Source organism: Ictidomys tridecemlineatus, chromosome 10 (assembly GCF_052094955.1).
Source record: "Ictidomys tridecemlineatus isolate mIctTri1 chromosome 10, mIctTri1.hap1, whole genome shotgun sequence".
Classification (NCBI taxonomy): Eukaryota; Metazoa; Chordata; class Mammalia; order Rodentia; family Sciuridae; genus Ictidomys; species Ictidomys tridecemlineatus.
In genome coordinates, this window is record NC_135486.1 from 64,179,002 (window position 1) to 64,202,646 (window position 23,645).

At 38.6% G+C, this 23,645-nt stretch overlaps 1 protein-coding gene across 11 annotated transcripts in view; it reads left to right on the top strand.

Moving 5' to 3' along the window:
- The window catches only part of Ryr2 (ryanodine receptor 2), a 505,092-nt gene that overhangs the window by 385,810 nt on the left and 95,637 nt on the right, over nt 1-23,645 (top strand). For all 11 annotated transcript variants that reach the window (XM_078023113.1, XM_078023103.1, XM_078023102.1 and 8 more), the window contains 8 exons: nt 1,468-1,517; nt 10,249-10,309; nt 11,467-11,705; nt 13,169-13,250; nt 16,519-16,649; nt 19,820-20,140; nt 21,551-21,791; nt 22,166-22,253. In XM_078023113.1, coding sequence (XP_077879239.1) covers nt 1,468-1,517; nt 10,249-10,309; nt 11,467-11,705; nt 13,169-13,250; nt 16,519-16,649; nt 19,820-20,140; nt 21,551-21,791; nt 22,166-22,253 — 1,213 coding nt within the window. The remainder of the gene's footprint in view (nt 1-1,467; nt 1,518-10,248; nt 10,310-11,466; nt 11,706-13,168; nt 13,251-16,518; nt 16,650-19,819; nt 20,141-21,550; nt 21,792-22,165; nt 22,254-23,645) is intronic.

The window sequence follows — 23,645 nt, forward strand, 5'->3', positions numbered from 1 at the left end:
TCCAATTTTTGGTCTGTTATTTCCCAAAACACTCAGCTTCACTCAGACACTTGTAGATGAATATTTTTTTGGAAAAAGCTATAAGATGCCCTCTTTAATTTTCATCAGTAAATTAGTCCACATTGATACTGCAGTGAGGTACGATGACTGGAGCTTACTATTAACGTAGTCACCCTCTCAGGCATGACCATCTCTTCCCTCTCTCCCCCTCTTGCCATGGATCATTTGCCATTGTTTTCCTTCTTGGCTGGTCTGCAGCCCTAATCCAGGTGCTTTGTATGTTTGGGTGTTGCTGGTGGCAGGAGAGCTTTCCAGAGCAGCATGGCCCATGAGAATCTATTCTTGGGAAAATCTGGCAGAGTGTGGGTGGCTTATTCCAGGTTGTAGGCAGTGCTGGTGGGGCAAGCCTCTTCTCCCCAGGAGCTCAGAGAGTGTGGCTGGGTGTGGGGAAAATACTAGTTGTAATCTTCAAGGTTCAATCCTAGGGCAGAGATCTGCAAATGGAACTGGGAGCAGCTGGGACAATCTTGACCTCTTTTGGTTTAGGTTGGGAGTGGTAATGGGCACTAGGTGTCAGGAAAGACTTTTGTAGTGGACAGGATCTGAGCTGATCCTGAGTGATGGATAGAAGTTCACAGAGCATGAGGTGCGTGAAGGGTGATCCTAAAGGGAGACCTGCAGGAGCCCATTGGACTGAGGCTCAGTGAAGAGACTAGGCCACAGACTCTCCCAGGGTGTGGGGTCTGATCCAAGAGGCAGTGGACACCAGGGTCATTATACCAAATGCAGCAAACACTATTTAGAATCTCCTGCCTCTCATGGCATGCAGGGCTTCCTAGGGGCCTGCTTGGAGATGAGAAGTGCACAACTCATTCACTGGCACTAAGAGTTCTCTCAGTTATCATGTCTGATCTCCTCTGAGTGATTAGCATGGTTCAAGTTCTCTTTCTAAATTTACTGGATATTTGGTCTATGTCAAGGATGGGAAAGAAGGGCATTTCAAGTAATAAAGCTTACTAAAGTTTAAAGTAGCATTTACCAAAGCACCACATTTCTTCTGTTAAAAAAAAAGGCCATAATAAAAAGAAATCTAGAAATACAGTGGTGCAGTTGGGAAGATAAAACTGAATTTTTCTTTTTGAGTTTTCAGCAGTTATATTTGTGTGGGTACATATAGATTGCTTTTATATTAATTAGCTTTGCTTTCAATTTTTTTTTGTTTCTTATACTATGTGCTTTTTAACCATGTTTGTTGAAGGTATGCACTCAAAGACTCTTTCTTTAATCCCTTTACTCCACATTCTGCTCAGATAATTGATTCTTTCTGCGTGACATCATGTTGCTTTTTTTCCGGCTCATATCAGCTGTTTTTTTTTTCTTTCTTTTTTTTTTTTTTAATTTTCCCTTGTCTTTTCTACCTTCCCTCCCCCCATTCCCTTTTCTCTTTTGTTTTTCTTTTGTCTTCAGCCTATTCTGCAAACTTGGAGTTCTTGTCAGGCATAGGATTTCACTATTTGGTAAGGAGACCCTTGAAAACCTATGAGCATGGCCACCACTTGGTTTTCTTTGCCATTCCTGCACTGTGTTGTGTGCTGCAAGGTTGCATGGATGCACGTTTGCATGGCTGCATGCATGGTTGTAGGCCAAGACAAGGTCCTCAGGGTTGTTTATAAGCAGTGTTATCTTTGGTGAAATGGAAGACTGTCTTTTTTTACATCAGTCCCAAGCATAATTGCAAACGCAAAGGGTCTATTATTAAAGAGCAAAAGAATGAAAATGGCAAGTTCTACCATGTTTTATTGGAGGGCTAAAGTAAAACTGGCCCTGAGTTTTTGTTTGGTAATCTATGCTATGTTATTTAATGCTCTTACAAATCAAAACTTTACACTGCACTTATGTTCTCAATGCTTTTGACCACAGATTTGCATGGCCTGCACTCCAAACTTTGGAGCTCTGTAGTCCAGAAGGTGGAGCCAAGGAGCTTCCCTTGCCAAAAGTGGCTTTTCTAGCACCACTTACCCTAGACTCAGTTTCGGTTTGTGTTGAAAATTCATATAGCTGAAGTTCATGCTCCTAGGCACTTGCTTCTGGACAGCCATGCAGGGTGGGCACTTACTTTCTGTAGATTTTTCCATGCAGTGGGACCTTAGGATTCTATAACAGCTGGCAGAACTCACATTGTATACATCCTTGCCTAATTTTATCAGCTGCCCAAATGTGAGCCCTTCACTCTACAGGGTTTGAGATAGCATTGAATGATTTTAGCAATTAGACATATAAAGATGTGTTGTATACATTTTCTAAGTTCAACACATGAAAATCTAAGGATATAAAAAAGGGTAACCATTTTTACAAAATCCACAGTGAATAAACTGAAATTGGATGCATGCACGTGTGTGAGCGCGCGCACACACACACACAGTTTACATTCTTTTTTTATTTGTTCTTTTTATATATACATGTCAGAATGTATTTTGACATGTGTACATGGAGTATAACTTTACATTCTTTATAATTTTTGAGAAATGATAGCTTTTTGGTTTAATTAATGACGCACTATTGGACTTTTAGAATTTATAATATTTGGTACTTAATAATTAAAATGTAAATTTCATATAAATTGCCTGAATTTTCATTATTATTTCAGTTATCTAAAATCAATGGGGCAAGTGTCTCCAGATAAATTTCCAGTTGACTGACTTGTGTTTAATTTCTTCTTAACAGATAACAATTTTTATGAAAATTATTCAAACAGGGTTCCTGTACTCGTGTTCTCAAAGTAACAGAGGGTTCAGATATTGATTTGCCCTTGAGTGTGCTATGAGGTTTCACATGGCTGTGATGGGAGCTTATTTGCAGGTGCTTTTTTTTACATTCTTATCAATAAGCATAATAATACTCTTCAATGCTAGTTCTAACTTCCTACATACTACATATTCTTATTTTTCTGTTATAGCTCACTATTTTTTTTATTTTAAGGAAACTTTCTTGAGGTATTCCATACATACAGTCATGTTCACAAATATTAAGGACAGTTTAATGAAATTTTATGGCTTTCCTATATCCTATATGGATTACCTATATCCATTTATTTGGTAATTTCTCAGGACAGAACATTTCCAACATCTCAGAAGCCCCCCTTGTACCATTTTCTAAACTATAATCATCTATAAAGGAATCATGCATAGCCTTGTATTACATTAGGTTAACTTTATCTGTCCTTAAACATCCATTTTTCATTTTGACTAAATCATCCAAGGGTTTGATGGATAAGATAGATGGATAATTTCATTTGTTGTTTCTGTTGGGAGAAGACCTGTACTTTATGTTGTAAATCCCCTAACCTTTGAATGCCATTACTTTCATTTTTTAACAGGAACTTATTAGAGACCTCTCATGTGAGTTTACAGAATGTTATGCATTCTTTATATTATTAAAGTAGGTATTATTGCTTTTAATATATTTTGGCATTATTTTTAAGTACATAAAGTTCAAGAGACCTTTATTAATCAAACATACCCAAACAGAGACTTGCCCAATTAATAGGATTTTTAAGCCTGCAGCCTGTAACTCTACACATTAAGGCTATAGTCTAGCTTTATAAAATATAATGTCATAGAGGGAACAATGGGCTTTGAATAAAAAAATAAACTGGATATAAGTTCTATAAGTTCTATCTTTGTAAGCTATCCATCTGAATGATTTAGAAAAGGAACTTAAATTTCTAAACATTTGCTTTTTCATTTTCCTCATGGGTTAAAACTACTACTAGTCTTAGATAACTATTATGTGCATCAAATCTGAGATAATATTGAAGTGCTGTATGAATTATAACCTTTCAGCTTTCACCTGTAATGTTTCCAAATTGATTAGATTTTATTTAGATCTCTTTATTAGATCTTATTTAAATAAATTGAATTATGTACGAGCCATACTAGGTGACTTGGCCATTCAAACTACATGTACAATGACACACTTAAAATCTTGCCATCTTCAGAATGATTCAGAAGTCCTGTAATCCAGGTGCTTGCTTTCTGATTTTCCAGTTGTGCATTGTGGGTCTTCCTGAGGACCCAGCAGATAGGTGCAGTGGTGATCTGTATAACCAGGTTGGACTACTCTGATTTATTCCCTTCATCTTACCTTTATGCTCTACATTTCCTGCATTCTGGCAGGAAATAAACTGATTTCTAAAATGTATTTCCTGTACTGTCTTAATTAAGGGGAAATTTCATGACAGAACCTAATTGACCCAATTGAAAGACAAGTTAACAAAGAAATAGTTTGGTGAGAATGAGCAAAGGTAAAAGTGTAGAAAAGTACACATTAATCTTAAGTACATCAGGAACTGGGGGCCAGAGAGGAGCATTAGGATAAACGAAGACTGATGCCTTCTGGTGGTAGCCTTGATGAGCAGAATCTGTCAGGCAGTGAATATTTACTCCAAGTTGGCCCCACATTGTTCCTACACCCCAAACATCATCTGTAGTTGAAAGGTTTTTCTTTCATCTGAAGGATTACCAGATCCATCTGGACTCCATGTTTGTGTATATCTTTTCTGTACTTTAGAATAGTTCCCAAGCATTGAAGCACCCAATCTAAGAACACAAAGATCAGTAGTGCTCTCAGGCCTCATCTTTTCTTTTGGAGGCTTTGAAATCACTTTATTTTATACTGGGAAAAGGTAATTTCTTAAAAAGAGGGGACAAACTGTGTTACACATAGGTTTCTGGTGAATCAAACAATGTTTTAGAAGGGGAAGAAAGAAAATGTCATGATGTATAAATACAGGCATCCAGTTGAATTCTGAAATGCTTGCTGATGACTTGTAAGTTGGAGCATAGATAAGTTTTGGAAATTTGGGATGTGAACGGCACTCAGGTTGATTAGTGATAAGGATCCCATTTGCCATTCTCAAGGACCCAGTGTTGACTGGAGAAATATGACTCTTTCCTTTCTCTCCACTTTTGCTAAGTGGAAATTCTGCTTACTGATTTCCAGGCAGTTGAAAGGTGCACGTGCCTTCAGCCATCTTTAGAGGCAGCAGAACACAATAGCTATGACTGCAGCAATGCCAGTGACAGTGGCACAAGATGTGCCTATCAGGTCTCCTTAAGGGCTGTATTTTGATACCCAAAGATAAATCTAATGCCTTAAATGCATTTGTTCAATAAACACCATGTGTCTACAGTGCACAGGACATTCTCTTGGGATGTGAGCAGGGAGAAATGTGGTTTTCTGTTTCTCTCCAGCGCTCCACTGAGGCCAGTCTACAAACACCTGTCACTTATAGTTCCTAGTCCACAATAGCTTCTCTCTGAATGCCCACTGGCCTCTTTGTGCTCCATAGTCTTACCTTCCCAATGTCTCTTGTCACACTCCTGCATATTGTAGGTTTCTATTTCCTTGGACAGAGATCCTACTCCTTCATCTGTACCCACTCCACCCTGGCTTCCTGGTGGACCACTTTCTCCATAATTTCCCAGATCCTTGCTCACTTCCTTGCTCACTCTGTGCTTCTGTTCTGCAGGCCTTCTCCCTTCCTCTCTACTGTGTCTGTGTTGTGTTTCTTTCTGCCCAGGGCCTGCTCGTGCCGTAATGAGCACCTGCTGTGTGATCCCTGCACATACCATTTGTCCTCTGAAGTCCTTGCACTGGGAATGGAGTGAACTCCACATCCTTCTCTGGAAGTCCTTCCCTGGCTGCCTCCTGCTCTAACACTGTCCTGCTCCATGCACCTTTGCTTCATCTTGCTGATGGTCAGCTTGCTGAACTAACCTCACTGGCACAGGACCTTCCACTCTGCAGGGGCTCACAGTGTCTCCTCAGGCCCTGGCAGGAGGTGTGGTTTGCATAGGGACCTTTTCAATAGCTGAGGACTGAGAAATTGAGCCATCTAGATCCTGCCATCCTCCAACAGAGAAGGAAGAAAAAGCAGGTGCAATAATAGAGGCTGTGAATCTGCAAGTGCTCTTAATTCACAAATAACCCAAGTTGAGTTATTTTGTTTTCTTGAGAGGTTATTAAGGAAAACGTAGTATCCAATTATTCTATAATATATGAGAATCATACTTTTAAAATTTATTATTCCTTTAAGAGGTCCATGAAAATGCCTACGGCACTTACAGTGAAAAGGAAATGGCGTATGATTAATGACCCTCCAGATGAAAGTATCATTGAATTCCAGTAACAATTATCATTTCAATTCAAGGACCTAAGAAAGCCAGCACAAAATATTTATCATTTATGGACTCTTTCCATTTTCCAATTTTCTGGTGATTTTCAATATTGCTGAATCCTCCAGATTCCTCAGGGGCCATGAAGAGTTTTTGAATCTCCAACACAGGGACCTCCAGCTTTGCCCCAAAGCCACATTTTGAATGTAGTCATGATCACTTTAGAATTTCTTGGTTTGACCTCACAGTGACCCTAGAACTTAGTGCATGACATCATCAATGCACCCTAAAGTGCCACAAATGTTCAACAAGATATATATATGGTTAAGATGAAGCAGGACTATTATTACATTTTTTTCTCCCCAGGCAAGTTCCTGATTTAACTAGTGCATCTTAATCTTACCATTATGTTTGGAAAAATTTTAAAAATAAATACTAAGTAAAGTAAAACAGTGAATTCTTATAACAGCTACCTCCCCTGATCCATACATTAATGGATTGGGTTTTCCATGACAGTTCTGATGCTTCTTCCCTGCAGATGTTTAAATGGTGACTGCCATCCCATGTCAGAGATACTAGGGAAGTAGTCTATGTTTATAGTGTCCCTAGTGATGTGCAGACTGTGCCTGTTTGTTTGGTAGAAAAGCAAAGTCACTTGAAGTATTGAGAATCTCTGAGGATTGGTGCCTATCTGAGACTTAAATGTGCCTTGACTTTGAGCATTTAATGGTTCAGTTTTACTCTTCCATATATCACAGATTTCAGAAGTGATGGTCATTGACAGTCTTCAATTTCTCTCTATCCCCTCATAATTTTGATTGAAATTTATATCTGCTAGCATAATTTTATTCCACATTATTAACAAGGGTTCTGCCAAGATAATTCATTCCTTCAAAGAAGAGAATATAATCAGACACCATTTGAAGAGCTATGTTAGAAAAATAGAGACAAATAATTAGAACAACTTCAATGCTCTTTTCAGGGGGAGAAAAGGCAGCGTTGTGAGGATCCTCTTATATCAGATGACAGACAGAAGTGGTTCATGATAGTTGAACTTGAAACAGCTTGATCTGAGAACTCCTCAGTTACAGATACTTATATCAAAAATAAAATACAATTTGAGATTTAAACACTGCTTATTTATATTGGATATTTGTCATTTTCATCATTTAGTGAGCTCTGTTACGAGCGCAGTTATGTTGTTTCAGACCCAGTGTTGTCTCTTGTCACTAGAATCAGACCTAATTTTAATTATGTACATATGTGCCCACACACATTTATACATATATCTTTGTACACATGTTTATACGTCACACAGTCTTAAAAACATATGGACAAAACTTAAAAACTTTTCTCTTTTTTTTTTTTTTTTTTAACACTCAGCAATTAGGCAATTACCTGAGGGTAAATGCATTGAAACCTAGCCACCCCTCCCTGCTCACTACACTGCTCAAGCTTATGTGAACGGGGTTTTAACACATGCTGGGCACTTGATCTTATGGAAAGGACACTGCTAAAGTCAGCACAGAGCACAAACAGTGACCATCTATAATAACCAACAGTAGATCAGAGAGGATGGGACAGAGAGAGCTGTGTGTTTTAGGAAGTGAGGGGGGCAGTTGCATAGGCTGATACACAGCTTTGTCCCCTTCCTGCTCAGGGCCTTCCTCTTCTCACTTTTCATACTGCGTCTTTCTTAACTTCTATCCTCTCAACCCCGGGAGGCCTGGGACCTTTTTTCTTCTAGACTTGGCTGGTGAATTTCACTCAGTTTTCAAGTTACCTGTTTCTGATGTCCAGATATGTAGCTCCAGCTGGGTCTCTTCCTTGAATTGCAGAGTTTCTTATCAACTGCCCATTCTGGGGCTCCTGCTGAGTAACTATACTTTATATATCTCAAGCAGGGAGCATGCACCCCACTCTGCTTTCCCCTCTCCTGTCTCCAGGGCATTATATGGAACTACCATTCCCCCAGTCGTTCAAGAAAAAGCCTGGGCATTATCCCTGACTCCCTTCCCTCTCAGGTCACATTCAATCCATAAGCAAGTCCTTGCAATCAGTCCTTAAAGTCTTCACCATTAATACCCCGATTCAAGTTCATTGCCACAGAAACTGACTGAGCTCCTGCAGTAGTTCCCTGACTTTCACTCTTGTTCTTCCAGAGCTGTATATGCTGCATCTCTGGAAAATATAAATCCTATTAGCTCACGTCTTGCTCAAAACCTAACAGTGTCTACCTGTTGGCACATTTCGAAGACCGCTGTGGATGCAAGGCTCCAGGCCTTCCCAGCTCTCCACCTTACACCCGCTCCTGCCACTCTGATATCCTTGCATGTGCTGTTCCTATGCCTAGGGCCTCCTCCTGTGTGGCTTATCCCCTCCTATCATTGAGGTCACTGCTCAAGTGCTACCTTGAAGAGGGGTTCAGTTACTCTAATCTGTATTCCCTGAAATTATATATATACACACACAAACACACCCCTAACCATACATTTATACGCACTTAAGTATATAGATATGTATACACATATTTTGTGACTTAATTTAGATTACATATATACATACCTAAATATATATTTCTGGTACTGATGAAGAAATATATATATATATACACATGTTGTGACTTGATTGAGATTTTATATATATATATATATATATATATATATATACACACACACACACACAAGCATACAACCATATATATACATATAGTAGACATATACACACGTGTATTTTGTGATTTGATATTATGTTACATGCTAATTTTTAGCTTAGTGGTTCATTATCTATACTCCAACTAAATCCAAGATGATAAGAATTGTATTTTGTTTATTAGTTTAAGAGTATCTGGATTTAATGTTTGTTGAAATAGTTAAGGGCTGCAGTAGAAGTCTTAGGTTTGGCATCTGCCAATACAAAAGGAGATAACAAATTTTGCCTTTCTGCTCATTTTTCTTCATTAGTATAAAAATTCTGAAATTTGAAGCACAGAGTAAATGAGACATTTTCTTAAGAAACTCAGAGTCTCAGTAATAAATACTTTACTCTTTTTCATATATTCATCATGCCACTAAATCATATCACTAAACTGGCTTACTCTTATTTTGAATCATTATTAATTTCCATGTGTATTTGCATGATTTATTTTAGGGTGCTTTTTGTACAAAGGATATGACTCATTCAAATGTTATAAAAAATTCAAATAGGAGTTGTCACCCTCAGGACCCAGGAGATGAGTGTGTGTGTGTGTGTGTGTGTGTGTAAGAGATGAAAGTATAGGAGGAACTAACGATGTCAACTATATTTTAGTGATCAAATTACTATGTTACTTTGGATTCATTGTTTTATTTATTTACTTCTTAGTATACCTGCCACAAAGCAAAATATATGCAGTGTTTGTATCACTACTAGTTCTGTTAATCCTGATAAAATAGTCAGAATATGGGATTCTCCCATTACTTACAGGAAGAATCTGTCCCGTTTCAAATATCTTACAGGAATATTGCTTAACTTTTTCGACTTCTGATATTGTTTATGCAATGGTTTGGTGCTTCCTTTTTGCCAAAGACCAACAAAATTCAAACAAATTCATCTTCTGTCAAATTCAGACATATTAATGCTTCTTAAAGCAGTTGAATGAAATAAGAAAGCAGAGACACCTGGGTCATTAAAACAGAATTAAAATGTTAGACTTTTAGCCCATTTCATTTCATAAAGGGTATGAGCTAACTTTCAAAGTTCACATACAATATGACTTAAAAATAAAATGAGCTAGCATGGGGAGGGAAGATTCTGGAAGAATTCAGTTGGAAACCCTTTCAGCTTTGTGCAGTGCTTTGAATGCTTCTGAGCATGTCAGCTATTTCATGAGACATGCTTTATTGCTTTCCTACTTACATTTGCATAACCACTTTTAAGCAGAAAAACTGCATGATTTTAAACTCGATTATTAAAATCTTCAGTTGAATTTTATTAGTGAGTTGTGCTGTTGACTAAGTTTTGCAGTACAAACATTGATAGCAAGTCGGGAAGTTCTCAGGGCAGTTCATACAGTGTCTTGTTTCCCCTTTAGGAAATGATGCAACGTCTATTGTCAACTGTCTCCATATTTTGGGTCAGACTTTGGATGCAAGGTAAATGGGTACACTTTTGTCTGAATGAATCTATGTAATAATTATATATAAAAATGTTAAAAGGGCCCAGGGTCTTGATTTTATTTCTTGGAATTATAATAAGGACTTATATAAAGAGAAAGCTTTTTGTAAATTACTAATAGTAGTAGTTTATGACTTTACTCAGGTTATTTAAATTTCCAGTAATTTTTGTAGCAGCTGAGATTGTAACTGAAGGTCAACCTGGGAATGTAATGTGAGGGAAAAATGGTGAACTTGTGGATTTAGAGGCCTCTGAGTCTCCAGACATGGTACTTGTGTTTAATGTTCATAACAACATTTGGCTTTATAGAAAACAGGACAATTTTATTTTCTATTTGTAAATGAGTAAAGTTGTGCTAAAGATTGCACAGTAAGCACGTGGGTAGACAAACTCCCACATTTGAATGCTTTCTACTTTGCTCTTATGTCAACTTGACTGAAATCCAGCATGTGAACAAAATGTAGCACCCCTTATTTAGCATGATTGAGCTTGCTGCTAAACCATGCATTTAGTTCATACAGTCTGCCAGGTAAACCTAAATAAAGTTTTTAAATTTCAACTGCAGAAAACACTCCATAGTATCCTTTGCTGATCCATTCCCATGTTTTAGGTTTTACTTGAGGTGTTTTCTGTAATAAAGAAAGAAAACAGACACTCTTTTGTACCTCCACTTCCTACTAAAAATGGTGCCATTAGGGTGTTACCTCTGTAGCAAGGTCAGCCTTCACTGTCCTAGAGAAGATTTCAATGCTACCCCTGAAAGCACAAGATATTTATGGTAGATGACTTAGCTAGCTTTAAGGTTTCTTCCATACTCAGTGCCTCAGGATGTGTTCTCCTTTGGCTGGATTTGGGATGAACTACCTGGCTCAGAAGCTTCATTGTGTTAGTTACAAAACCGTGTTGAGGCTACTGATGGAACACGTCAAGCTTAGCAAAACCTTTTGCTCTGAGGTCCTTCATGAAGCTGATGATGAAGCCAGTTCTCTGAGCAATGTTCCTGTCACTTTAGGAATACTGAAAAAACATTTTGGAGTTGATTTAAAAAATTGGGTTGATAGGTGGATGCCTTAATGAAGAAGTTGGGCTGCGTTGGCTGCTGTGGGCCCATGCAAGTTCCCTTTTGATTCTCTAGGACTGTGATGAAGACCGGTCTAGAGGATGTGAAGAGCGCGCTCAGGGCTTTCCTGGACAATGCTGCAGAAGATCTAGAGAAGACCATGGAAAATCTGAAGCAGGGCCAGTTCACCCACACCCGGAACCAGCCCAAAGGGGTTACGCAGATTATCAATTACACCACGGTGGCACTCTTGCCCATGCTGTCGTCATTATTTGAACACATTGGCCAGCATCAATTTGGAGAAGATCTAATATGTATGTATATCTGTCTATTACTTAGAGTTTCACTTTTGAAAAAATATAGTCAGAAATTATAAAAGACATATCTGGGTCATTCAAACACTGTTTATACATTAAATGTTTTTTTTTGTTTTGTTTTGCAAATCATTATAGGAATTATAGGAACCATTTTTTGAATTATAGGAACCATTTTTGTAGTGGTAGATCTCTGGATCATATGGGCTTGCAGAGAAGACCAATATAGTATTGGTTAGGGACAGTAGTGTTCACATTGTTGGAACACAAGGTTCCAAATTCTGTTTCTGTCTTGCCTCACTTCATGTTAATTTTCTAGTGCAGTTGGACCATATGACATGCCACATTAATCACTTTTGAATTGGTTCTGTGTAGACATGGAGTGTTGTCACAGGCTGCAACAACCAACACACGTGAAGCTACTGAAACCAAGCCTGTCTAAATTATTATAGCACTAAGGGAACTCAACTTTGATTTTTAGGTTTTGGTCAGTATTCATGAGGGATTTAATCAACTGGTTTTGACTATAATTTGTAGTTTAAAAAAATTCACAGAATTCTCAAGAGTAAGTGGAAAAAATAGCATGTGAGCTGGCCTAACTTCCTGCTCTGATGCTGTGAACATGGGACAAGAGGGAACCCCGAGGAGTACAGCCACCTGTGCCTACTCTCCCGTGGAGCTTCCTCAGGCCATGGGCAATGTTGTGTAAAAACCAATTATTCAGGGGGCTTCTGCAGGGACCTGCTACATAATCTTGATGTTAACCAGTAGGACACTATTGGCAGAACAGTGTTCCTGGGCAAGCAGCCCTGAGACAGGGCTTGAATCTTCAGGCTTTGTTGCACCCACAGGGAACAGTAACAGGATCTGAACTAGGAAGTCACAGTTCTTAGACTCCTTTGCCTTTTAAATTTGTCTTATGGGATAATAGATCATCTATAAGGTTTCTTTTGCTTTTCTAGCATTAGAAAGTATCACAGTGACACACTTATGCCTTAAATATCAAGTAATTTGGGAAATAACAGTTCCCTCCAATATTCTCCTTGTCAGTCATTTAAGAGCATGGTAAAAGATACAGATTTTATGTACTTTTGAAACAAGTCTCAAATTCTACCTATATCCCCTGTCCTTCCAGATATTCTTGGGGTTAATTTTATTCTTAGAGAAATTCTTTATTCTTATACCCAGAGAAAAATTACAAATTGCTTCTGAGAATATTCTGGGTAATTGCATTATGTTCTTGAGAATATTTTCAGTTCCCTTAAACAAAACAAACAAAAAACCAAGAACTTTGAGAAAAAAAGTTTTATCTTTCATTTTTATAAATCTGTTCTTATTTTTTTCTTCCAAATGTTAAAAAATATTAGAACGTATTAAATAAGGATTTTAGCCCGAAGTTTCTCAGGACAAAGTGTAAATGTTTTGTTGTTTTGTTGTTAAAGTGTGATTCTCTTTTCCCTTAGTGGAAGATGTGCAGGTGTCTTGTTATAGAATTCTAACTAGCTTATATGCTCTGGGAACCAGCAAGAGTATTTATGTGGAAAGGTAAGAATTTAAGAATTTTAAAGTTTAACTTTTTAGTAATAGCTGTTTGGTTTTAGGATGTTTCATTGTATAACTTTTTCCTTTCTTATGCACTTGACCAGACTGTCCTAAATTCCTTGAGAGTTATTAGACAATCTTTAAGCTAAATAAGAATTGATCTAATAAAGGACAGTGGAGTTAGGCAAAAAAGTAAAGCAATAATGGCAAAGACCATTCTTAACATAAAGTTTAAACAGAGTGCTTCTGAGGCTTATGTGAGAATCTGCTAGTGCACTTTCTCACTGTGTATCAGAAATACAAAGTGGCCTGAATATAGGCAGTTTATAAAACCAGTTTTATTTTGTATGTTCTCAAGTTTCCAGAGGAAGTTGTTTAACATTGTCAAATGCTGACAGGTAAAGTAAGAACTGAATTTAAACTTTGGTAAGAGGGCTGGGGCAGTGGCTTAGAGGTAGAGCGCTCGCCTAGCACGTGCAAGGCCCTGGGTTCGATCCTCAGCACCACATAAAAATAAATTAAAAAAAATAAAGGTATTGATGACTACAGCTAAAAAATAAATATTAAAAAACAAACAAACAAAAAAACCACTTTGGTAAGAAAAGTCCTTGGACTAGAGAAGAAAAACAGAGTAGGCTAAGACATTGTGATAGGTTTAAAACTGAATGATGTAAAGCCTCCCCAAATTAATATTTTTTATTAGTTATAAGCTTAAAAGTCACTTTCTAACAGATGCATCTTGATTCCCTGGTTCTCCACACTGTGGGCATACTCAAAGGACAGATTACACCCAGCCAGTATTACATTACCAGTTTACATGTTAGTTCTTGTTTTCCCTATCAGATAGCAAGATCTGTGGTGTTAGCTGACAGTTGCATTCACTGCTATGTCCCAGCATCTGGGTAGCTGGCACTTGGTTAATATTGAATGAGAGAACACAGGCTTGAAACACTAAAGCTAAACTGGGAGCAGGAAACAACTAGAATAGATAGTTGCATTTTTACCTGCTACAAGGAAAGTGCAAACTTTTTAAATCATAAAACTAAGGAGAGAGACCTTATATGAAATAATTGATAGACTTGATTCTGTAAAATGTCAAAATTCCCATGTCATAAGGAACTCTTGGTGCATTGTGTTTTATAAATGAGAATGATAAAGGCAAAAACAATGTTAAAAAGTATAAAAACAGGAGAGATAACAGGCACGAGGTTAACCATTTAATAAAAGGATTATTACAAATCAGCAAGAGAAACACATCAGGAGAAAAGGCAGTTTGCACACCTGAACACAAGTAGCAAATGAAACGTGAACAAGAGTGAGCAACTGGTAATGAGGGGGAGGACTTGAGAATAAAAATGGGATCCTGTATTGTAACTGCTATATTTGTAAACAGAAGAAAAAGATAGTTGGAAATGATATTTATAATCTGATTACAAAACTTGAGAGGGTAAAGTGAGTCGATCCTGTGCAAAGACAGGTATCATAATCATTTCAGATGTGCACAGCTTACTCCTAGAACTTGGACTCCTGGCACCAGAGTTAATGGAAATAAGTATAAACATACACAGGAATCAATGAGAAGAGGTCTAGCTTTTTTTTTTTTTGTTAGTGGAAAAGAGAAAATAATTTACATATCAAAAATAGTGCATTACTTCAATAATTTGTAAAGCTTCCTTAGTCTAAAATATCTTTTAAGCATAAAAACTGCTTGAAAAATAGTTTAATTCAAAAAGCAACTAAAATCTTAAAAACATCAGAGTGAACTCCATTACTTTTGTCCACTGATCTAATTGCCTATTTCTATGTAATTGTCACCTTAATTAGTATAGCTTTGTAAGTATTAATGTTTGGTTGTCTAAATGAATATCCTTTCACTAACGTTTCTTTCACTTTAGAATCTCACTGGCTAGTCTCATAGGTTTATTCTTGAAAATGAACTTTCAAATTATTTTGTCAAGATTGATGAAAAGAAAAATGTACTATAATTAATTATTGATTAATTTTAGGAGGCTTTACATCATTAAGTTTTAAACCTATCACAATGTCTTATTTAGCCTACTCTGTTTTTCTTCTCTTGTCCATGGACATTTATTTCTTACTGAAGTTTAAGTTTCAGGTCTTACTTCACCTGTCTACAGCATTTGACAATGTTAAACAACTTACTCTGGAAACTTGAGAACACACAATGCTCACAAAGTCACCTGAGGACACTATTCTCAGAGCATAGTTCAAGGAACACGTCATTATATGGTATTTTTTTCTGTGAAGAATTTAAACCTGGCTGCTAAGAGAATTATGCAGTGGTTCTTCAATTAGATCTAGTTTATCAGCTTTAATGTATTTATGTAAAATCTTTTATGTAGATCATAATATGTTAAAGTATTTCTGTTATTATTCTTTATTTGATAAACAAGTTATGTTCCAGGAAAACCTTGGATTAAGTCGATTGCCAACAGAGAACGAATTTATGTCATTGACAGGGAATGCATTGAATCCTGGCCTGTCCCAAATTAATTGATCATAGTGTGATTTCTTAACTTCCTTCCTTTGTAAATGATAAATGAGTTTTAAATGTTATCAATACTTTTTAGCATTTAGTATGTCTCAGCAATGCTTTTGTGTAATAAATTTGCAGGGAATGCTTTATTGTGTTAGTGCTTAGTTTTTAATTTGTTCTGAATCCAGTTATTCACTTAGCAAGAATTCTTTGTTAGTAAGTCATTTTGTTTTAAGGTACTGGGGATTGAACCCAGGGGCACTCTATCACTGAGCTACATCCTCAACCCTTTTTATTTTTTATTTTGAGACAAGTTTTCGCGAAGTTGATGAGGCTGGCCTCTAACTTGCTATTCTCCTACCTCAGTCTCCCAAATTGCTGGGATTATAGGTGTGGCTACCATGCTGGGTTCCATAGGTCATTCTCGAAGGAAGGAAAGAAGGAGGGAGGAAAGTGTTCAAAGTTGAAGGGGAAGTGACAGAGCTTTTCTTGTATTGTTTTATGTATGTGTTTTTGTTTTTGTTTTTTAATCTTCTGGCCTGCCCCCCTTTAAAATTCTTTTTTGCTAACACATGGCTTTTATGAAGTGGCAGGGATTTCGCTTTTGAACACATGATGTTTCACATTAAAGAAATTGGATGTGGGGATTTATCTTATTAAGTAGCAATCCTAGTGTCCCGCTGGTAGGTTGGACTTGCCAAGGTTAATGTTCATGTGACTTCTTCAGCCATTCACATGGAAGACATAAAAAAAATAAGCATTTTCCACCTGCAGGCAGCGTTCTGCCCTGGGAGAGTGCCTGGCGGCCTTCGCAGGTGCCTTTCCTGTTGCATTTTTGGAAACACATCTTGACAAGCACAACCCTTACTCCATCTACAACACCAAGTCTTCCAGAGAGAGAGCAGGTAAGGTGGGGTGTGCGCAGTGCTTGAGAACACAAGCAGAATGTGACATTATGTGTTGTGTTTTCCTAAAGTGGTTCTCCCAGGGAGATTTCAGTCGAGGGTATCCATGGTTCCTTATTCTGAAGGGCTGGTAGTTGGCATTGTGTTTTGTTTTTTGTTTTTTTTTTTTAAATGTTGTATACTGTTTCTCTCATGTTCCTGAAAGAAAATATGTTTGTTCCCAAGTAAATGAGTCACAGAAAAATCAATACCATCAAGAATAAGACCAAGTGATCAGCAAATATGGAAAAAAGAAGTGGGTCTGCTTTCCAGTTCAGGTGTCCCTTGCAGTCAGTCAGCAGGGCCATCCTCGCTCATCCCATCTGTGGATTCGTGCCTTTCACTCTTCTTCACCCCAGATATGTCGACCTCATTTTATTCCATGTGGGTTTTTCAGATAGTTTAGTTAAACTTTTATCATTAAAAAAGCTAAAAAACATAAACTGTAGACCCTTGGTCAATATCTTGAATTTGCCTGAGTATCCACATATTCTTGGCGTCCACACATGTCCCCTGCTTCATTGATGCCTTCCCTCTGGGAAGATATGATGATCTGCCCATAGAAAGCTTTCAATGACCATTGCTGAGGATGTCAGTGATTCGTCTTTGGATTCTAATTAGAATTATTAACTAGCTTTTGAATTGAGTTGGACAAGCTTTAAATAAAAGTGGATACTAGATATTCTAGTCAGTGCCTTAACCAGTCAAAGCACAATTCCCAAACTCTGGACATTACCCCATGACCCCTCAAAGGATCGTCTTCTGCTTGACTTTCTCTGATAAAGTCTGTGGTATCTGGTTGCTTAATAGCCCTAAAGAGTTCTCAAATGCACATCTCTTTCTTCACGGGCTTGTTTCTGTGTAACTGATGTGTGTTAATGGGAGCCATTGGCTAGTTATACTGATTTTATAGTGGATCTCATCAAATAAAGAACCTTTTAATGAATTGCATGATTTTTTTTTACTTATTATAATAGTGATGAATACAGTAGCAGGTGAAACTAAAGACAAATATTTGAATGTGCCTTAGTAATACTTTTCCACATAATTTCTATAATCCATTTGTAATTAGTGAAAAATGGTTAAGTAATTCTCAGTGTAAACACATAAAAAATTGTCTCATTAGGGCTTTTTAATTCCTTAACACTTTGCTATGAATCAAGCATGAAGCAATTTATTATCTCTTTACAGATAAGGAAATATACAAAGCAGGTAATTCATTTGCTTAGTTTCTGTAAACAAATCATCTGCATAACAAGGCAAAGGAATTGAATTTAAGGATTTAATTCAACTTTTAGTCAGCTAGTGGACAGGAATTTTGTGATATGCTGGGGGTGGGTGGAGGAGATGAGATAGAAAGATTAATGAGATTTGATTCTTTCCCTGGGGAGTTTCTCTTTGCAGTAGAGGGGGAGAGAGTGGTGAGTGTGATAGAATCGGGAATAAATAGCCCTGGGGACACAGAAAAGCAGTTTTAGTTGAGAATAGCTGGGAAAGCATCACAGCAGATTCAGGATGAGTCTTAAAATTGGGGAGACCAAAAGTCTGTTACATGGGGAAAACCACAAGCGTTTTGACCTGGCTGGAGAGAGATTCCAGGAGAGAAAGGGTGAAGGGTGAAAGAAGGGAGAAAACCCAGGAAGGAGCAGGCAGGATTTTTGACAGGAAAGGGGAGTGGACTATCCTCCTACCTCAGTCTATCCTTGGAAATGGAATAGCACAAATAGATATGCATTTTGAAATCTGTCCTGACAACAGTAGGATGGACACCAAGAGCAGCTGTCAGAGAGCCATGCGGCTGGTCCAGAGGCGAGGCCAGCAGGCAAGGCCCCTGGACAGAGTAGACGAGGAAGGAGGTCTTGGGGGATTGCCTGCAGGTAGGGTCCTTTTGGGTGTGAGGGTAGGGGCCCTTGTCACCTGGAGGTTCTCCCAGGTTTGCAGCCTGGCTGGCTGAACACGATAGTGCGTGTTCAAGAGGCAGGTTGGTAGTCGCTTTTGACCAAAATACCTGACAAGAACAACGCAGAGGAGGAAACATTTGTTTTGGCTCACGGCTTCCGGGGTTTAGTCTGTGGTCAGCCTACTCCATTGTTGTGGGCCTGAGGAGAGGCAGAGCATCATGGGGCGAGGACATAGCAGAGGACGCTGCTCACCTCATGACAGTCAGGAAAGAGAGTTGGGGGCAGAGGGAGCGAGGAAGAGGGAAGCCAGGGACAAGATAGAATGCCTCCAGTGACACACCTGCCTACAGTTACCACCCATTCAAACCATTAATCCACCCCATGGATAATCCACTGGTTAGGTCACAGCTCTCAGTGTCTAATCATTTCACCTCTGAACTTTCCTGCATTGTCTGACATGAGCTTTTGGGTGATGCCTGATATCCAAACTACAACACATGGAGAGGAAAGGAAGAGTTTAGATTTAAAACCATTTGGTTTGGCTGCTTTTGAGATGTCCAGAAAGAAAAAAATTCAAGAAATCTGGCACTGAGACTTATGAACTTGGAGCAGAGGCCCACAGGAGTGCCAGGAAGTACCTAGACAGACATGCAAGCTGAAAAACAGAAAAAAAGCCCAAAGTAGATTTCAAAGAAACCGCCATGTGAGAGTTCAGCAAGAAGAGAGTGAGGGTCCCACTGGCACAATTTAGGAGAGTCTGGGTCCATTGCCATTAAGGAAGAGGGGTCTTAGGAAAAGGGAGTTTGGATTTGAACCTCTGGAGCCTGCTGGGGAGGAGTCTTGAGCAAGGGCCCTGAAGTGGGGAGGGCATCCAGGATGCTGGAAGACCCAAGACCCAGGACCACAAAACTCTTCCTCTGAAAATGGGGAATGGTGGAGCATGTGGGACCAGACTCGGGCAGCTGGTGGGCCTGGGAACAGGAGACATTTGCATTCCTTATTTGTCCTGAAGAAAGCAGAGCAGCTGTGTGCTGACCTAGAGGGGATGGTGCTCAGGCAGGCGCTGGGGAAAAGAGCCGCCCTGACCTGGCTGCCATGGTGGGAGGAGGAGCTCCCAAGGCTTGCTGAGCTGACGCCCCACAGAGATGGTTGCCTCTGTTGATTGTGAAGACTAGAAGCCACCCTTTCCTCGTCAGTTCACTAATTATTTCTCTTTGTGTGCTTCCCTAGCACTCAGTTTGCCAGCCAGCGTGGAAGACGTTTGTCCAAATATCCCATCTCTGGAGAGACTCATGGAAGAAATCGTGGAGCTGGCCGAGTCTGGCATCCGCTACACGCAGATGCCCCATGTGATGGAGGTGGTGCTGCCCATGCTGTGCAGCTACATGTCGCGCTGGTGGGAGCACGGGCCCGAGAGCAACCCGGAGAGGGCAGAGACCTGCTGCACGGCCCTGAGCTCAGAGCACATGAACACGCTCCTGGGGAACATCCTGAAGATCATCTATAACAACCTGGGGATTGACGAGGGGGCCTGGATGAAGAGGTTAGCAGGTAAGAAAAGGGAAGAATGTATACCTAAACTGTTTCATTTCCAAGGAGATTTGAACTACAGAAGACTAAAATATTCCTGTTATAATATTTACCGCTATTTTTTCTATGCTTGGAAATATTGTTTCTGTCCTGCTGTTCTTTAAAGTGGATATAATCAGACATTGGGTAACTTTCCACAGTTATTAAAGTTTTTCTGATTTGTCAGTTTCCATAAGATTAACCAATAAGCACACTAAATATTGATTTTGCTACTCAGTAGGTAATGATTAGGTAGACAAAGATAAAACTGAATTTTTAAGCAGCTCATTTCAATCATATCCAAAGGAAACAGGGCAAGAAATCAAAAGATGTTGAGTATTTATACTTTATCTATCATTGCAATATTTATATTGAAAAATTTGAAAGTAATCTACCCAATGACCAGAGTGTGGTTACAAAGTCTATGTATGCTTTCATACTAAAACATTATAGCATCTTTAAAAATTCAGGTTTCAGTGTTTTATAGCTTAGGAAATATCCATGATGTCATAGAAGGTAAAAAGAAGAGTTGTTAAAAATGAATTCAGAATGAAATAGATGTACTACACATTTATGAATTTGTTCATTGATGAAAACACCAAGGACACACACCAGTGCCTTATTGACTTAAACAAGTGATCGTAGTTGATTCTATTTTTTCTTAATAAACTTACCCAATGTACATATGTTACTTTTGGGGGAAAATTCCTTTTAATAATGACCTGTTCAAGTTTGGAACTGTTATTAACAACTCTAAGTTCTACTAAATAAGAGAGCATTGTTTTGTGTAGTTTAGCCCTTCTGTAGGTGAACATGTGATAAAATGAAAAAATTCTGTGCAGTCTTATAACTACATAGCAGAGGGTATCTCTCTTAAAGAAAGGGCTGCAGGAACCTTTTTCAATTTTGGGATTTGTTCGTGTGGAAATAATTAATTTCCAAAGTAAGGGAGATTTTTTTTTTTTACTGTTCAGAATTAGCTATCAATCCTTTTTAGAAATAAGGAAGCACATTGAATTCAATTCAGTAATTATTATTAGTTTGTGTACCAGGGATTGAACCCAGGGGTACTTAACCGTTGAGCTACATTCCCAACTCATTTTTATATTTTGTTTAGAGACAGGGTCTCCCTCAGTTGCCTAGGGCCTTGCTAAGAGGCTAAGACTGGTTTTGAACTAGTGATCCTCCTGTCTCAGCCTCCCAGTAATCATTTTTGAACACTAACCATGCAGGTAGGCTTTGGACTAGAAAAAAGGCTGGGACCTGGACTTTGATTGTCAGAAGCCAGGTTCTGGGGAGAGAAAAGTTGGGTTGTTCTCAGTTGTCATAACCACCTGTCCTAGTGTGAATGAATGTTTGTACAGAGCAGAATCCTGATGTCTGTTTTCACAGTGTTTTCCCAGCCGATTATCAATAAAGTGAAACCTCAGCTCTTAAAAACTCATTTCTTGCCACTGATGGAGAAACTCAAGAAAAAGGCCGCCATGGTGGTGTCTGAGGAAGACCACCTGAAAGCTGAGGCCAGAGGGGACATGTCGGAGGCTGAGCTCCTCGTCCTAGACGAGTTCACCACCCTGGCCAGAGACCTCTATGCCTTCTACCCTCTCTTGATTAGATTTGTGGACTATAACAGGTACTCTCATCAAAAGAGCCATTTCCCCAATCTGTTGACAATCCCTCTGCTCACAGATCCTAGGAGCTGCTTCTCTACTAACTGCTTAGTGAGGTGTTGCCTCATGGTTGTAGCATGATCGAATGTTTATAGGTAGGTTAATCTTCACCAGGCATCTGAAATCTAAGATCAGAAATCCTACTTTGAAGTGTTCTGCCTTTTGCATGTGAAAGTTGATAGTTGGACACTCATTTACATATTTTTAAAAGTCACAACTGTACTTGAGACATCCTGAGCTCTGTGGTCAACAGATTTACTGTGGGAGGGAGGATGATTTAAAAAAAAAATAACTTGAAGAATAACTGAGAAGCCACCACATGTATTGTGTGATCCAGGGCCAAGTGGCTGAAGGAGCCTAACCCAGAAGCAGAGGAGCTTTTCCGCATGGTGGCCGAAGTCTTCATCTATTGGTCGAAGTCCCATGTAAGTGTGATGCTGTCGACAGACAATAACTACTGCTAGAGGTGTAGGGGCTCTATAAACATAAACCAGCCCCTCAGTAAATATCCGGGGGGCTTTTTCTCAAACTTGTACTCTAGGATTCATTGGACAGCTGGGGGGAGAGAGGAGGTGCCCCTGCAGACCTTGAGGGAACACAGCCTACTTTTGATCTTTGAAATTTATCTTTGAAAGTTAACATATTTTTAATGGCATTGCAGAAAAACATTTTTAAAAGTTGTCCCTAAATCTGAGTGTGAGATTGGCATTACCCGGAGCTGTGCCATCTCACCTTTGGTTTTCCCCGTCTCTGGGCACTCTGCTGCCTCCTGGTGGTACTGGTGTCTGAGTGCTGAGACAGGCTGATCTCCAGGGACCAGCTGCCTCCTCTCCTTGTTTGCATCACATTCTCTCTTCTGTAGGAATTTGGCTTTTCTCACATTTTAGAATCATTTGACTTTGGATATAAAGCTTGGCCAGAATCCTGCTGATGGAATTTCTGAATCTGTAGTGCATTTTCGTTTCACTTTGTATGTTACAGAACTATAGATTTTTACATCTGAAAAAAGATCTTAATCATAGGAAGAATTTTAAAGCATTCTCTCAGTTATTTCCAGTAATAAGCAGCATAAGTATGGGTATTTGTTGTGGTACAGAATTACTCTAATGCCTAGAATTTTCATATCAGTTATGATTTTGTGAAACTTTGTAAGTGGGAGACAGTGAAAGTAAAATCAAAACCTCAGCTTGTTTGATCAGCCGAGGGGGTCTTTGCAATTTGCATTATCAGATTGTTGGACAGAGCAAATCATTTTGAACATGTAATATTTCAAAATTCCTACTTAAATAGGATAATCAATATTATTTCTTGCTTATATCTGAGGAACCTTGTCAAATTTAATAAAAATTCATAAAATGTGTCACACAGAAATATTAAGTGAAATAATGGCTCTGCTTACATGTGAATTTGTATCTCCACATTGACATTCTTCATCTCTCTTGTCATAATAAATTATTTTAGATTTTTTTTTTATGTTCCTCTAGGTAAAAGCCAGTGACCTCTTATGTTATATAACTCATTTAAAGGGCTGTGTAAGATAATTGCAGGATTCTGAAAGAAAACTTTAGAAGAAATCAGTCCATCTTCAACTGCCAAAGAGCAACAATGGCTTGGGGTCTTTTAGCTTTCATTTCCTGTGTTGGGTCACTCCACCTATGATGCTCAGTGGACAAATAGGAGTTTCCCAGGAATAAATCACTTAAGAAAAATTAAAAACAGCATTTCTAAAAAATTTATTCTTTTTAGTTATAGAAGACAGTAGAATGTATTTTGGAAGATTATACATACACAGAGTATAACTTATTCTATTTAGGATC